General features: G+C 32.8%; 1 protein-coding gene across 12 annotated transcripts in view; it reads right to left on the reverse strand.

Moving 5' to 3' along the window:
• Positions 1 to 999: 999 nt before the first annotated feature.
• Positions 1000 to 17950, reverse strand: part of Dad (Daughters against dpp) — a 43017-nt gene continuing 26066 nt past the window's right edge. For 7 of the 12 annotated variants that reach the window (XM_036373790.2, XM_036373796.2, XM_036373797.2 and 4 more), the window contains 6 exons: positions 9905 to 11294; positions 7700 to 7747; positions 7208 to 7273; positions 2980 to 3189; positions 2138 to 2288; positions 1000 to 2060 (listed from right to left, as the gene is read on the reverse strand). In XM_036373790.2, coding sequence (XP_036229683.2) covers positions 1895 to 2060; positions 2138 to 2288; positions 2980 to 3189; positions 7208 to 7273; positions 7700 to 7747; positions 9905 to 10820 — 1557 coding nt within the window. In that variant the 5' untranslated portion in view covers positions 10821 to 11294 and the 3' untranslated portion in view covers positions 1000 to 1894. The remainder of the gene's footprint in view (positions 2061 to 2137; positions 2289 to 2979; positions 3190 to 7207; positions 7274 to 7699; positions 7748 to 9904; positions 11295 to 17950) is intronic. The other 5 variants (XM_036373780.2, XM_036373799.2, XM_036373781.2 and 2 more) reach the window with 4 other exon arrangements.

Below are 17950 nucleotides of genomic sequence, written 5' to 3' on the forward strand. Positions count from 1 at the left end.
TTTTAAATTAAAACTAAGAAAGTATGATAACGCCCTAAAGCGACATTGTATCTGACGTTATTATTTGTTGTTTTGAAGAAAATATTTGAACCATTTTGTGAATTTAAGTATAAAATAAATAAGACAACAATAACAATAATATTATAATAATAACTCCTCCTGTGGCTGTAGCTTCTCATTTTTTCCCGTTTCCGTCCCGCCATGGAGGTGCATTGAGTTTTTTCGAAATATGCCTCCAAAAAAATATGGAAATTCAATGGTTTTATCCCCTTTCTTAAATCTTTGCCATACGTAAGATTTTTTCCAGTAAATATTCATATTCAGATTTTTATATTTACTTCAATAATCGTGCTTGTTTCTATCTCGCTCTCAATTACAATTGAGACCATCTCAAGGAACGACTGTTACTATGTCGTTATCATAGCCGTTTCAAAATGGAGAACACCAATTTATTTTCGATAAATGTCGATAATGCCACATAGCCGTTCTTATTTCGTTTTAAAACAAAAAACCTCACTACGCTCTCTACTCAATTACGCACTGTGACATAAAGATATCAGGATAATATTACGTACCGTATTTGGTTGAAATTGATGTATTAGTTTCTGAAATATGTGATTACAAATAAAGGAGGGCGGTGCCACCGCCCATCGTCCAATTTTGACACCGGCTTCTATGAAACCCTCTTGTACCCTCCCGGATGCAAAATTTAATGTCTCTGATGCTTTAGTAGCTATTGATTTATCGCACTTTTAGTAGTTTTAACCTAACCTAACCTTACCTGACGTAAGAGGTGTCGAAAGGTTACAAGTTACTGCTTGCACGCCCATGTAACCTAAAATAAAAAAAAACATGCCAATTTTCCACGCCCATTTTTACTTTTTAAACTTACATGCAGACCTATTTTACTATCCTTGCAGTTAATTCACTTACATCTGAGCCACTGTACACAATGTGGTGGCTACAGAGTCTTAACAATAAAATATATAAAACAATATAGATCTTTCCATAAGGGTTTTTTTATTTTAATATACATACATAGATACCAAAATTATAATTTTTGATCTCTGTGAGAAAAGTTTACTTACTGTATTATGCATGTATACTTATGGTTCTGGATGTATCTATTAATAATATATAAATATATGTGCAATATGCGCATACAAAATAATGCATAAGCTAAATAAAGTAAGCAGGTATGTGATTTTTCTATTTTTTTTAAATACAAACAATTAAGTCTTGGATTTTATCTTTATATCTCGTATTGAGTCAAAATTTTTTTTTCTACATTTGTTCTCCTTTACTATTTAAGCTGAATAAAACAAGCATATGCATATACATATATATATTTAATACATATGTTTGTATTGTTGTATATATGTGCTATAAATATAGGATATAAATAGTAAATATGTAAGTATTCATACATATGTACAATTTCGGACACTATTCTTGCTTAAGACTATTCTGTATCAATTTTAATTAGGCACTAAAAGCGATCAACGCTCGTATTATTTTCGATAAGTTATGTTACTTTCATTTCAGATACAGTTTACTAAAATGTAAAACATATTCAAATAATAATAATTTCTAACTATCGTAAGTGTTTTAATCACAGGACTTCCCTATCTTAATTTTTTCGTGGCTTTCCTTAATTTTTCTGTATAAGTATATGACAATGTTCTCCATTTAATTTTATAGCATACGCATGTTCAGTACGTAGTCGCCAGATTGGCGAAAATGGCAACAGCAAATAAATTGACTATATTATGCTATGATATAGTCGCTGTGTGTAACGATATTCCAGTTTTGTTTTAATAAAAGGTTCGTACTTTTTTAAGATGAATTTGAAATTTCTGCAATTTTTGATTTCAAATATAGTAGAAATAGGATGTCACCGCTGTGTAAAAGATATTTCAAGCCAGCAAGGACATTTCATAATATTTTGCCGTTTGTAGTGTTTACCCCAGCCTTTAACGAAACTAATGCAAATACTTCGCGTATTTATTGGACCTAGTTCCGCACCAGGAAATTGTGAAGAACAAATCAGCGATTGAGCCCTGGTAAAAAAGGAAGTATGTAAAATAAAATTATTAAAAGTAATTTCAAATGCCGGTTTTAAGTTGCATATATTTACCTTTTAACATCAAAAGCTTTAAGGCAATCACCTGGTGTCACTTTATAAACGCATGATAAGCTTTCATTCAAAGTTGGCGATAAAATGAAAACTGGTGCCATAGAGCGGTTGTAAAGCCAGATTCCATCTGGCTCTTGACTTAATATAAGACCTATAAAATGTATTAAAACACAATAAACAATAAATAAAAATCGATAATTTTTTTGTTTTCGCTAGATACTCTGAAAGAGAGGTTCTTAGACACCTCTAAGAAAGTCTCTTCAAATATGAGCTCTTAATTTTAACGGGAGGTCCTCCGACTTACGGTTTTCTATTTTATTCTTGACTTGTCTACTTGAAAAAATATCTCGTTTCATAGATTTTATAGGAATCCTATAAAGTAAAATTCCAGTAACTTTCCTACAAAACTACGAGTTTTTCGATTAATAATGCTTTTTTTTTCATTGAGTTATAAATATATTATATTTATATATTTATGAAAAAGTCGTGAGAAACACTTTTGTAGAGCATTCAATTTCCTACAAAATCTATAAAACGAGATATTTTTCAAGAAGTTTGAAGCGTGATTTTTTTTTCTAATAAATTCTAGAATTTTTCTATCTAATAATAAGAAAAGATTTAAAAATTGTAAGGCGGAGGACCTTCCCGTTACAATTAAGAGCTCATACTTTTAGAGATTTTCTTAGAAGTGTCTAAAAATCCATTTTTCAGAGTAACAAGCGAAAAGAAATAATAATTTTTTTACCCACACTAATACATATACATATTATTTACATGCGCTATCTGTTGAGCATAAATTATCTGGAAATAGATTGTAGTATAGGATCGAACTTTCTACTTACCAAAACCAATTTTTTGACGAGTACATTCAACATCCTCTCGAGATGGTGTAGTCTTATCTGCAGTTAAATCTCTTAAACAAAAATCCTGACTGTTGTTATTATTTCCCCTTCCATCTGCATAAATGTTCACAAATGGTTTATGTACAGAACATCGATTACCAACGCGTTTATTTAACTCCCAGTATGCTACTTGGCACCAAGAGTTTTGATCTGTAATATTAAATTAAATAGCAATCTCAAAAATTAATTGAATTTACTGAATGTAAATAATAAAATAATACAAATATAACAAAGTACAAATAGCATAAAAATATACATAGGAACCTGTTTCCTTAAGCCATCTAATATTAAGGTGACTTTCATTTACGTTGCTTTAACACGTAAACTGCCCCAAATTTAGTCAAACATATGAGCAAGGGATCACGCTCACTCCCCATATAGTGGTTATGTTGAAAACTACTAAAAAGTGCGACAGCTCACTATGTAGATAAATATTAAGTGAAACCCTGTACCACAGGAACTACGGGCCAATTTCAACTTAATTTGATACATTACTGTCTGAAAATGGGCGAAATAGGGTCTCAACCAAGCCTACCTTCCTTATATCAAAATTTAAAATTTTCTGATTTTTTCGCTTCACAGTACATAAATCAAGCACCAATGAAGATATCGGAATAAAACTTTACACAAATTGTGCCATCTTACGACTAAAAGAAGTGGAAGTCATACTTTAACTTTTTAAGCCCATAGATACCGATTATGTGGACCTTAGTGTATATGGCTGACTTTTTACCAGAAATTATCAGTCAATTTATGAGATGTGCATAGACATAAATTCCGACTCATATAAACAGACAAGTGATTACTATTTATTTGTAACACTAAAACTTTATGTTTGAAATCACTTTGTTTAATTTTTTTTATTCAAAAATCCTAATCTACGCCAAGTAGAATGAAAATGTTTTATAAATAATATTTAAAAAATTAAAAATATTTTATAGTGTTTTGATACAACAAAAAATAATTTGATCAAAACTATGCAAATTTACTTTTTGAATCTTCAATAATCGAAAAATATTTAAAAATGTATCAAAAACATACTTAAAGTTATACATTTTTCAACATAGCACGGCTTAGTAATAGAATATTAGTAGGAAATTCGTACTGAATGACTATTTTTTCCGCTTATTTTCTTATTCTATTGCAGTCGCCTGCGTATGTGATCTTGAAAAATTTAAGATTTGTTACTTGCAGGTTTATAAAATCTATGCCAGCCACGACTAACTACTTTCCCAAGGAGTTTCAACACAATTACACATTTTTGTCAAGCACCAACACCAACGCACATTTTTGGGATATTTAATTCATAACTAATTTCGAATTTCCTAAAACTTGCTAACTCATTTCTTAATATTATTGAATGAGTGGGAATGAGAAAACACATCTGTCATTAATGAAAATAAAAAAATCCGAAAAAGGGAAATTAATATACGAGGCAAAAATGTCGAAAAAAAGTCATTTGCGTTTTAAAAGTGCTGAGGTAAGTTAGCAAAATTTTGTGAAATTTTATAAGTTTGGATATATAATGTTTTTATTTTTACTTTTTTCTAACATAACAATCAACATTAGATGTCTGCCAATTACAGCTAGTTTATCTTAGATAGACCAAGTCCGAAGCTCTCAGCAGGAAATCATTCATAGCACGCGCAGTAAATGCATGAAAAGTAAATGTAAAGATGGCGTAAAAAGTTTACCGGGAATATACCGGCTTGTGCTGCCATTATCACTGCTGTCGATTGCAGTTGTGCAGCGACTGCTTGTGCAGTCTCTTTTAGAACATAATTTAAAGGTAATTTGGTTGGGGGTGTTGTAGTGTCTGGCACTAAATGTGATTTTTCTTGCTAAATGCTTTATTTTCATGCCTTCTATGGTGGCCCTTTTAGGTTTTGATCTCCATCCTTTTAGTTTCGCTGATTTGCACAGCGGATTTTTTGTTGGTTTCGAAATATACCATATATAGCGAGTAAAAGTGTTGTAATCAGTTTAGGTTACCTTTAGATTTTAAACCTACAGTAAAAGTATGTAAAATAATATTAACTAATAATTTAAAATTTAAAAATTTTGTGGAATGAGAAAGATTTCACGCCACCTATGGCGTGTTCATCAGTTTTGAAAGTTTGAAAACCGAGTGTTTCACTAGTTTTTTAAGGAGTTAGGGTTAGTCAGAGGCACGGAAAAATTAGAGTTTTCCGTAATTTATTTTTGCTATTAAATCATGTTATTTTACAAAAGTATAATATGGCATTATTATACAACGTTTTGAATTGAAGTCACGATTATTAAAAAAAAAATTCTTATTTTCCAAAGTTTTAGCTGTCTGTGTTGACCCAGTTTCAAAAAAAAAGGTACTTGCGGTGACAATCATAAGTCCTTGGAGATTAATCTAAAATCATTCGGATAAAAAAAATTTGTTTTATAAATAGATAATCCTGGGACTGATCGAAGCTTTTTTTTCAAAAATTAACAAAATGGCGGCCTCAGGAAATTTTTGGAAAAAAATCAACTAACTGTTGGTCATAAAAAATCGAAATTTTTGAAAAAAAAATCCTTCGATCAGGCACGAGTTTATTATGTATTTTAAAAGCTGTATAAATTTCATTAAATTCTGCCGAGCGGTTTTCAAGTTACAGTTGTCACCAGTTCGAAAAACATGGTTTTGAGAAAAATGAATTTAAAGTTTCTTGTAGCTGCCGCTAGCCACCTGCTCCCGAGCGCTCTTTGTTCTTTGTCAAATAACTCAAAAAGTGATTAAAGAATCAACTTGAAATTTTCAGAGAATATTTTCAAGATATAACACTTACTTTTTACAAAAAAAAAAAACAAAGTGATTTTTTGAAAATTCTCAGTACCCCTACCCCTTAACCACTTTTGGCTAACAGGGATGCTTAGGATATTAAATCGATTTGTATTTATAAGCACTTGCTTTTTATTTGATGGAGTTTAAGGCGACTGCTATACGTTCAATATACATATATTGACCGCGATCCAAGTTCGCGATATTTATTGAACATTTAGTATGCAATATTGATGGATCTCGATCCATTTCACAATAAATTTAAATATTTAGAAATCTGGATAGCGGATTGTGGATCACGCGATAAATATTGGACATTTAGTACATTTTATATACAAATTCGGGATTACTTATATATTATACAATATATACGAAAATTTTAGCATTTTCAAAGAGCTGAACTCATCACATTGGTGCCTAACATTTTTTGCTCCAATGTTTAGTCTGAAAAACTAAACAAATAATAAAACAGAACCATTTTTTTTTAATCTTTCTTTAAAAAAAACCGATTTATTTCGAACAAATACTGGAGCTATAAATATTACACGATTTTTATTCACTGGCGATCCATCAATATTTAATATGAAAAACGACCACATATTACAATAAATAGTGAATGTGTGATTGCGTTTTCCATTTTTGGTTGAATAATTTTGCCATTTATGGTTTGGGTATTGGTTGTTTTTTTCGTTCTCTCTTGATCCATTCATTGTACAATGCTTATCAGGTCGAAAATTAGTCAATAATATTTTTCTATATGTATGATTATTCACAAAATGTATTAACTAGACCTTGGTATATACCCGATATCGCTAATAAAATGATTTCCCATTAACTGATTGACATTTTTCTCATATACCCAACATTAAATTTAGTCCCGTTGATTGGGTATATATCACTCATATATCATTTGATTTAGGTTGATTTTAATATAAATAACTCATAACACGACGCAAAATATAGTCAAGAAACTAAATGAGTCTATAACCTAAAATATAAGATAACCAGGTACCTAATATGAGACTAATCCTTTCACGGTTTCGTCGAATAATGAATTTTTAATTAATTTGCGAAAATTTTTAATCTATAGTTTGCCAATCTGCAAATATTTCTTCGCTTTTCAGGCTACACCTGAACTTGGTCTTTTTTTACTTGTCATAACTTTTTTGTTATTGCTTATTGTTATTTCATTGTATCGAAATTTCCAATGAAAGGAGACAAACTACAAGTATTTAGGTTTTTTGACTGATTATGGGATTGACTATTGTGAACTATTATAAAGGAAACTTTTAAAATGATAATAAAATAATAGTTAGATTTTAATAAAGAATATAGTTATGCGCTTAGCTTTGGGAACTTAGTAATTTGTCCTACCTTTAACATCAGTTATTTTGAAATTTTTGGTCGAAGAGTTGGTTACTATTTTGGCGCAGTCTTCTTCTGTAAAAAAAAAGATATTCTGTATTTAATTTAATCAGTTCGAATTATACATATATATATATATATATTTAAGTGTATTTAATATATATATATTCCCATAATATTTACTTCCCCAAAATCGAGCCTTTCAAAAAACCAGAAAAAAAGGGAGTATACGAATTCACTTTATTCTTCCATATAATAAAATATTAGTATAAATTAATATATTCCATATAATAAGACATTACTATAAATTAATGCAACAATATTATGATAAGAGTAATTGAAAATAACTTTTTTCTAACTTTACGAAAAAACTATTACTTTTATCTAGGCGATCTATGCTTGTTCGGGTGTTCGGGTATAAAATATAAAAAAATATTGTGTAGCAAATTCACATAGTCCCCTCACCGATGGGAAGACTGAGTTATGGATAAATAAAATTACCTTCGAATTTCGATTTCTCCATTTCCTGGTAAGGCGGAGGAGCAATATCTGTAAGAATAATAGTTTATATAATATACTCAAAATTAACATATTCGATAAACTAGTATTCATATAATTAATAGATTTTCGTTTTATCTAATGCTAAATGCTGGTGATTATTTATTGGGGGATATCTGACCGCTGGTAATGAACGTATGATTTTACCAAAAGTTGGCTTGCAGCGGAACTGTATCTTTAAAATTGTCCAACGTTTTCAGCCGAAATTTCACAATATCCATCCTTATGCACATGTTGATCTAGTATAGTAAAAAGGTTATCACTTCATCAGTTATAAAAACTATGTCAGCTCCATCAGCTTAGTTAGCATAAGTAATCAGATAGTTCAGGCTGTTATAAAAATTAAACTATATACTAGATCCAATGCTCTTCAACGAAGAGAGTACTATTGCTTAATTGATTTACCACGTCTTCTTAAACATCCTATTAGTACACTTTTAAATTCTTATTCACAGAAGTGAAGAGGTAAGTTTTTACAGTAGACTTCCCACCAAACCATTACAGCAGCTGGATGGGGACCACGTTGAACTTATAAAATAACATTTTCAGGGTATTTGAAAGTTTTTGCGTAGATTTTGTCGTTTTGCTTATTAAAAACGTCAACAGTGAAATGTTTTTTATCTATTAAATGCATACTTTCATGGCCACGCAAGAACGACCACGTCTCTTTCTGTCATCGGCTGTAGACGTTTGGGAAAAACGATCAATAGTGCAGTAAACAGACTTTCTCGAATACTATATTTTTTGAGAAGCTCATAAATTCACTTGCGCTTTTAAGCCATTAATTAGCAAAAGCAGAAATTAAATTCCCAAAAATTATTATTTTCTCCGATCTGGCTACAATGGAAAATGTTATAAAAAACGTTAATTTTGAGGCGCTCTCACACTGGAAAGAGTTGGGCATCCCATTATCCCTGAGCAAAAGCAAACACTATACTGAATATTATATAGTATGAGTACACACTGCATACAAATTATGATAAAAAAATAACGGTACTTTTTTCTGCGTATTTTTGGCATTATAAACTTTTTAGCAGAATTTATGGCAAATCTAAGTATATACATACATACTTGTATGTATATGGTAAATGTGTGATTTAATTTTGAGTATTTGATATTTAAAATTAAGCAAAAAATTACATGCATAGAGGATCTAGGTATTTAGGTATCTCATAATTTATTAGAACTTTCACAGTCTAACTTCATGCAAATACTGTAAATTAGAGCTATCATACGAGTAAAAATGGGTAAACTCGGATAATAACAACCAAATAACTATCTCAAGAAAGAAGGCGATCCTTCATACAAATTAGCTTTAATATTAGCCTCTAGGCGTGACAACATCAATATTTTACTGCACAATAATTCGAGTATCAACTAGGATATCGAAACAAAACATATCCCAGAAAGTGCCCAAAATCTTTGACAACTGTCATCTAAATATTGTCGAAATGATCTATAACTTGTGTATCATATTCTATACAGTATGTATATTGGCCAATACTTCCAGAATCTAATTAAATTTAAAAAAAAAACAGGTTTTAATCAATACATATTATTGTTAAATGGTAAACATAAATAAAAACGATTATCACCCCTGACCCAATCTACATATGTAAATATACTACCATAATGTGTATAAGCTCGGCTGTATCGATTTTTTTTAAATTTTTGTTTAAGTACTCTATGTTAAGTAGGATTCACATATACCATATCATATCTGTCGAATATACCGTATACATATGTAAGTATGTATCTACCTTTGTTAAAATTGTTCATAATGCAGACAAGATGAATATTTGACATCAAGAAAAAAAAAGACTATGGTCAGACTAAAAGCCGTTATATTCAAGTTGATTAACATATACAAAAAAAAAAATAGAAAATATGTTTTTATACTGATTTATTCGGAGAAAGCTAATTTCACCAAAACATCCAAAAGACATCAAACATTTTTGGGCTTTATAAAACAATAATCTCGAAACTTCTTAAGATCATTCATTTGTTTAGGTCTTAGAGATATTTTTTTTAATTAAATGATATTTAAAAAAAACAAAGGACTTGGCGGTTTCGATTGAAACGATTTTTCTAATGGTATTAAAATATTATTCTTATAAGGGGGTGTGTTATTGTTACTTAATCATTTACCTGTTTCGAGGACCCGACACCAATGCAAAGGATTGCAGCAAATATAAATAGAATGTCGGTCGGTTGTGCAGATTGGCAAACGTTTCAGCTCTGTTGCATCTCTCAAATTTGGCCAGAGGAATAACCGGCAGCAAATCACATGTGGCTCTTCTTTGTAAATTAAGGATCGTTTTAATAAAATACATTGGGAATCGTGTGGAGCAGACATTTCTTTGCGACATCTGACTGAATCCAGTAATTCCCCTTGTTGTTGCCGATTCAGCATTTTCATAAGCTTTCGAAAGATCTGTTGGGACTTTTGTAATTGTTTTCCATCTACTGCTTGTTGGCCTACATCTGATTTTTCGTTTTGATGGGAAACCGTTGAAATCGAATTGATTGAGGGATATTCTGTTAACAGACCGCTGACGCCACAACAATTTCGCAACATATTTACTGTCGCCGCAAATGTTCCCGTTGTATTTGAAGCAGCCGTTGTTACATTTGTTATCGATATAGTAGGGTTCTTCAGGTTCGATTGAAGGGAACATTGAGGCAATCTCGGTAAGTAATGCAATGAGCGCTTGAGGTGTTTCTGATTTTGAGCTTGTCCCTCTTTGTTTGTCACGACGGTGAAAGCGGCGCAATCGCTTCCACAAGTACACCCACTTTCGGAATCGTTCGGTTTCTGTTCGTAGCTTACTTCCGTAAACGAACCAAAAAATTCGAGATTGGATGTTAGCGTATTTGATGTAATCATAGTATGACAGAATGAATTCTGGCATTGCTGCGAGTTCTGGTATTGAACACCCTCTTGAAGGGGGTGTTGATGTTGATGGGGAGGCGGCTGTTGTAGCTGATTGCTCATCCCATCGAAATCTCTTGACAGGTTTTTTGACGCATAACGCCATAGTTCCTTGTCCTTTCGAAATAGCATGGAGGGACATAAAATGTTTTCGGAACATTTATTGTATTTATTGTAAAAGCATTATTTAATTTGATTGTTATGTTGTTCTGACTGTTTTCACAGTCATACGATATCACTCAAAACTTTCGCTCAGAAAACAGAAAAATAAATTGAATGTAACGGACTGCAAACTAAGATGAGTCCTTTGATAGCCTTTGCTTGTCACTTTAGCCTACGTCATTTAAAATTTGTATGCCTGGACTGAATAAGTAAAACCACAAGCAGTGGAAAGCTATCTCTCTTAGTCATAAAGCAAATGCTTTGTATTCAATTCATTGTTCGGTTTAACATAAAGTGAAGGCGAAGACAAATAATAATTTTGTATTTTATTTTATATCGTAACGATTTTTTTAAACATTTTTTTATTTATCACCTCGATTTCGGTTTTGATATGTTTGTAGTTTTCTATTTGAATGTAGAATATCCTTTGTAATTTAATGAATTCTGAAAAAAAAAAAATAACATAAAAAAGGTTTTGTAAGCAATTTCAAATATAAAATAAAAGCAAGATTCTTACATACTAGTATATAATATGCAGTCAGGCATTTCAAAAAATATACAGTGCCACATGTGTGACAAAAGTACCTAATTTCAAGTTAAAAAAAAATTATATATACGTTGTAAGGCCAATCGGAAGTTAAAAAATGTATTATTAGGCACAATATTTTATATGACACAATTTTATCTATTTTTGGCATTACTACATATTATTAACATAAAGAAATGCCCTCTGAGTTCAATTAACGTACCTCACGTACCGTCAGCAATATATAAGAAGTAAAGTCAACCGTTTTTTTTGAAAATCCTGATATTAGTTATATGGGGGCTAGTGCAAGTTTTCACCGATTTTATCCATTTTAGGAACAGAGATGCAACAGAGAAAAAGACGCTCACTAAATTGAATTAAGATAACTTACAAATTGGCCGATAGAAAATCAGCTATAGGCTCTGGGGTCCACATTTCTGGTATCTGGAGCTTGAATAGTTAGTTCGATTTTGACAATTTTAAACCTGAGATGGCATACCTTAAAGGCAATATTTTTATCCTGATATATTAATTGGTGCTTGATTTGTATACTGGAAAGCGAAAATATCAGATGGAATTTAAAGGTGTGCTATATATAGGCGCAGTTACAGGCCGATTTCGCCCATTTAACATGTAATATGGGAATGCCAAAATAATATAATGTACCAAATTTAGTTGAATTTGGTGAAGTAAGTCCGGAGATATGTGATTTCACCTTAATAAGGGCGGTGCCACGACCATCATCCAATTTTGACACCTGCTCCTATAAAGCACTCTTGTAAATTTATTACATGTTGTCCAACGGGATATCACCCGAACATAAGTGCGCTACTTCGTGGTGAAAACCTTTTGGTACTAGGCCACTTTAACGCGCACTTCGATCCTTGGCTTTCCTTCCTGTTAAATGATCGTAAGGAGATGGAGCAGCCGGAATTTATAGACGATTCGACTTTCTGCACAATGAATGACGAAGCCCCCACCAGAATACTGGGCACTTGTAATAGCTCGTTAGTGCTAGTCTGATAAATAGCATAACCTGGTGACCTATGCTATCCCTCGCATTAGACCATCAGCCAATAATTGTCTCGACCCCTCTGATCCCCGAATAAGGGATTTCAGCTTAGAAATTCGGCAAATGGTAAATCAACATAAGCGGACTAAATGGGTAGAGCTAAAAAAGTGAAAACACTTGATGGCTTGCTATTCCCGACATTCACTCACCGCAGCACTTAGCGTCATAAGCGCACAAATAGTTCATGACCTAAATTAAACGCCACCCTGTGAGAGGATAATCCTCGTAGCGTTGGACTTGTAAAACCTTTCGACACAGTCACACACACAACGCTACTTGAGGATATCCACGCTCTCTCCAGAGCTGAAGAGGTGGGACATGAACTACCTCAGCGGTCGGCAATCATCCGTACTGTTTCGAGGTCAAAACTCCAAATAAAGAATAATTAAAAAGAGGGTTACGCAGGGTGGTGTCCTCTTCCCGGTACTGTTTAATTTCTACATTACCAAACTTCGTCAACCACCAGAGGGAATTTGCATCACCTCGTACGCTGATGATTGCACGGTATTGAAGTCGGACAATGGAACCATGGCATATGTTCGAAAATAAACGGCTGTCCCTCCGACCTTTCTCGTTTCTTTTCTGCAAGAGCTTGACACTAAGTTCACATCGACCATATTCACGAACTGGACGAAGGAGTGCAGACTGGATCTTAAAATTGCAGTCGATGGCATTAAAATTCCGACTACCAATAACCCTAAGATCTTAGGTGGTACATTCAACAACCTGTACTCCTTCACTCTTCATACTACTACGACACCCATCAAGTACAGAGCCGAAACAAAATACTCAAGTCGCTAGCCGGAAACATCAAGAGGTCTTTCCTTAATTACGTCGACGACATCGAACAGTACGCCGACCAGACTTCGGACGCAACTAAGTTCAGACACGCACTTATCCCCATTCACAGTCGAGCCATTAATACCTTCACTGACTCCCTCTCAGTGAATGTTGTACATGGCTCGACTGTGAATGGGGATAAGTGCGTGTCTGAACTTAGTTGCGACCGACTCCCTCTCAGTGAATGTTGTACATGGAGTCCAACCACCACCCATTGCAGACGTAGAGCTCGAGTTGCCACGAGAATCTAGAGTGACCCTTGTGCAACTTCGTTCAGAATACCCAGAATCGACTCTGACATACCATACTATATCCAGCGTGCAATGAGGCACCGTATGACGAACCCCCACTTTGCATGCCCAGCAAACCCCATTCAAAACCCTTCTCCCTATGGTCCAACCCCATCGAGACAGCACGTTTCCTTGGCCTACCGTTACATGACCTCGATAACAACCAACCCGAGGGTTTAGATAACCACTACGACAACTGATTATTATATGCGATATTTTTATGTACATAAGTATATTAAATGAGTAGACACTGTAAACATAGAATAAAAATACGAAAAAAAAACGTTAACTTCGGTTGCACCGAAGCTATAATACCCTTCACAGATACAAAGGTTCCTTACAATAACTTGATTCCGATCTAATTTCGTGAAGATGCCTCGTCAATTAAAAAAGTTTTCCATGCAGGCACTTTACTCCGATCGTTCAGTTAATATGGCAGCTATATGTTATAGTCATCAGATCTGTAGTACAATTTCTTCGGAGATTGCACTATTGCCTTAAATAATAATCCATACCAAATTTCATGAAGATACCTCGTCAACTGAAAGAGTTTTCCATACAAGCACTTTATTCCGATCGTTCAGTTTGTATGGCAGCTATAAACTATAGTGATCCGATCTAAACAATTTCTAAGGAAATTACATTTCAGATCGATAGCTTTAAAACTGAGGGACTAGTTTGCATATAAGTATACAGACGGACAGATGGACGGACGGACGCACAGACAGACGGACATGGCTCAATCAACTCAGCTCATCATGCTGATGATTTATGTACATATACATACATATATTTTAGGGTCTCCGACGTTTCCTTCTTGATGTTACAAACTTCGTGGCAAATTTAAAATACCATGTTCAGGGTATAATAACGGTACTTTTTTCTGCGAATTTGTTTACGCTGTATGCATTGTAAACTTTGTAACAAAATTTATGGCAAGACTAAGTAGATATAATATTGTATACATACATATGTTTGTATATACATATGCTAACAAGTATGCAATTTATGCAACAAACTGTAAAAACGTAGAACACTGCTACATGTTGTCGCTCTAAATTTTTCGTAGAATTAAAACAGAGCTGCCAAACCACCAAAATGGCGGTTCATTGTCAACAATGGTTGTCAGCAATGTGTGTGTTTACATTGGGACTCTTTTGACCCTCATTATCGACAAATTCTCTTTTGGTGTCGCTCTGTGCATTCACACCAGCAACTCGAATAGAGTTTTCTGTCATTCCTTTTCACACTTAGAGTGTGTTGCATGTTTCATTTGTACAATATATTGGGATGGTGGTCCCACATTTTGCTTGCAAGGAATTACCTTGAATATGTTAGAACAATATGCATTATATACGCTTAATAGTTTCAAAGAAATACTTAAGACGGGAATTCCCTAATTCCTCAGAATGTATTGAATACCCGCTATTAATATTTTCAAGGCCAAAAGTATGACTGGAATTTCCTTATCTATCGGGAATTATTAAAAACACTTAATATTTTTACTCCAAATTAATTTTAAATAAAATATAAAATGATATTCGAACTAAATAATTTGCGGTTAAAAGAAATAAATATGGAAGCATCTTAATATTTTATGTAAATATAAAAAAGTAAAAGGTAGCTCCATTTTCATTTAAATTCATTTATATATGTGCATATAAATATATTATTACATTTAATACTGTTGTTATAATATTTTTGGATATCTTAATTTTATCCTTATTCACAATTTTTCAAAATATTTCTATTTTTCTATACATATTTGTATATTACATACAAAAAATAGATAACGAAATTAAAATTTCCGAACATAATGTAAATATTAATTTCAAACCAACCCTATCGCAACCATGAAAGTATTTCATAATGAAAAAGAATGATAAATTTCGTAGCAGCGGTTTGAGCAATAGAAGAGCCCGTGTGTGAACTGGCACTTTCAAGTTGCAATACACTCACACTTCTGTACTACTACACTCTAACTTTTCGAACTTGAACGCCATCTTGATATCAATTGTTCCATTAAAGTCGTGGGACAAGTTGACAATCAAGTTAAGACAGCTGATCACATAGTTTTGCAAACAAATAGCATGCAATTGTCGGGAATATAAATATTTCGTTATATTCATGGATTGGTATCAAAATATAAGTATATCAATAAATTTTTGAAGAAATTAAAATGTCGGTGTCTCTCGAATAGCTATAGTGCAGAACAAGTAAAGTGGAAAAAGGCAAAAATCTGGATTTTGAATTTAGCCTATAGTTGTTTTTATAGAGATTGTCTTTCTTAACTCACCTTTTCTTTCCATTATATTCAGGGGTGTAGAATTTGATAGTTGTCGGAATCAGAATTTAAACCGATAAAAAAAATGTAGTAGGTGTCATGAATTCAGATATTATTGGTTTGACGTTCGAAACAGAAATTATATCGGTTTTGGGTGTCACGGAAACCAATTATATCGGTTTTGTTATCAGAAACAAAGCAAGAGGATTTTTGCTGACAGATTTGAAATGTAAGTGAAGAAAATAATTTATATTATTGTTACGATTTAATTTATCGTTATTTCTATAGGGAAAACATAAGTATAAAACAAAAAATGTCATAATTATTGAGTTTATGGAAAAATCAAGATATTTTAATAGAATTTACAAAACGTAACAAACGTAATTTAACACCCAAATGCGTCTTTATTTAGTCGATAATGTGATATAAATCTGTAAAGTCAGCATGTATACAAACATACAAGTAAATGCAAGCCAAATTTCACATGCGACTCCCTTGGTGCATCAAGTGGCTTACTGTGATCTTTTAATATATTCCTTTTATTTTTTTCGTTGCTTTTTTTTCTTAAAATAAAATAAAAGCAAAAATAGCGGAACTCATTGTAAACTTTAGTAGATTTCATTGAGCATTTCGAATTTATAAAACGCTTGCTAATTTATTAATTTGCAAATTTTGTCACATTAGTAAACAGCTGGTTTTGCATATGTTCGAAAAGACGCAAATTCAGTCAGATTCTGTGACACCATTCAAAATCAGAACTGGTTTCCAATTCTGATAACTACGCAAATCTGTCTTGGATTTTACAACACCCCTGATTATTAATTTCGTGCAAAACTTTCAAGATTTTAAGTTATTTCCATGACGATGATATCTTGGAACTACTTATTATTTATTATCAAGTTGCTTGACGTAGGCCACGGCTGTCAATTTAAATCAATTTGGACAATTAGTTTGAGTGATCAAGTTGAAAGCAATTTCTTTATCGTGTAACTGCACCGTTACTGAAACCGCCCAACATCTATTGCCTGTGAAATTGTCAAATTCTCTTTGGTTGGCGCTCAATGCGTTCACATGAGCGACACGAGTGCGCAACCGGAGTCGGAGAATATTCTGCATTTTCTTTTATTTCTCAAATTCACATAAATATCTAATTATAATCCTTCTTCACCCTACTCTAAAACATTTCTATTATATTATGTATTTTCACATATTATATGCATATTCACATATTACATACAAAAAATAGTTTAAATTCAAATTTCCGAATATATTGTAAATATTAATTTGAAACTGAGCGCTATTGCAACCATGAAACAATTTTCGAAATTAAAAGGAATGGCGAATTGCGTAGCAACGAACAAAAGCGCAGAACGTGCCACTCGAGCACGACTTCGTCTTTCCCCGTCGTCCCCTCGCCTACGAAAATCGGTTTAATCGTCAAAAAGAATCCTTGTCCGAACATGCGCTTATACGGCGTTCAGACGGGAACTCTTTTGTCGCTCATTATCAGCAAATTCTCTTTCGGTGTCGCTCATTGCGTTCACAGAAGGAACACGAGTCCGGCAACTTGAGGCGGACAATTTTCTGAATTGTCTTTCATATCACATGCTCAAATTTTTGTACACTTGATCTACGCGATGAACAAAATTATTTTTGATTACCTAATTTCATTTTTTCCAAAACAGTTCTATTATATTATACAAAACTGCATATAACATACAAAATGTAGATAGCAATATAAATTTTAATTTGAAAGCGAGCGCTATTGCAACCATGAGCATTTCAAAATGAAAAATAATGCTAAATTTCGTAGCGGGAAACTGTTGCGAACAAGAACACATAGCTTGCCTCCCGAACACGAGCAGCACGGTCCTTTCGTCTTTCCTTGTCGTCTCCTACTTTCGAAATAATGTTTGGGCGACAAAAAGAGTCCGCGTGTCAACATAGCCTTAGGGACTTGTGTTAGCATTTTGCACAGAATTAATAGGTAGCACACTATTTTATTTTCGGCTTAACATATTTAAGATTTCTCTTATAAAATTAAAAAATAAAACAAATCATGAATTTCGGTCAACTACTAAGTCCATA

This window comes from Bactrocera oleae, chromosome 2, assembly GCF_042242935.1.
Source record: "Bactrocera oleae isolate idBacOlea1 chromosome 2, idBacOlea1, whole genome shotgun sequence".
Lineage (NCBI taxonomy): Eukaryota > Metazoa > Arthropoda > Insecta > Diptera > Tephritidae > Bactrocera > Bactrocera oleae.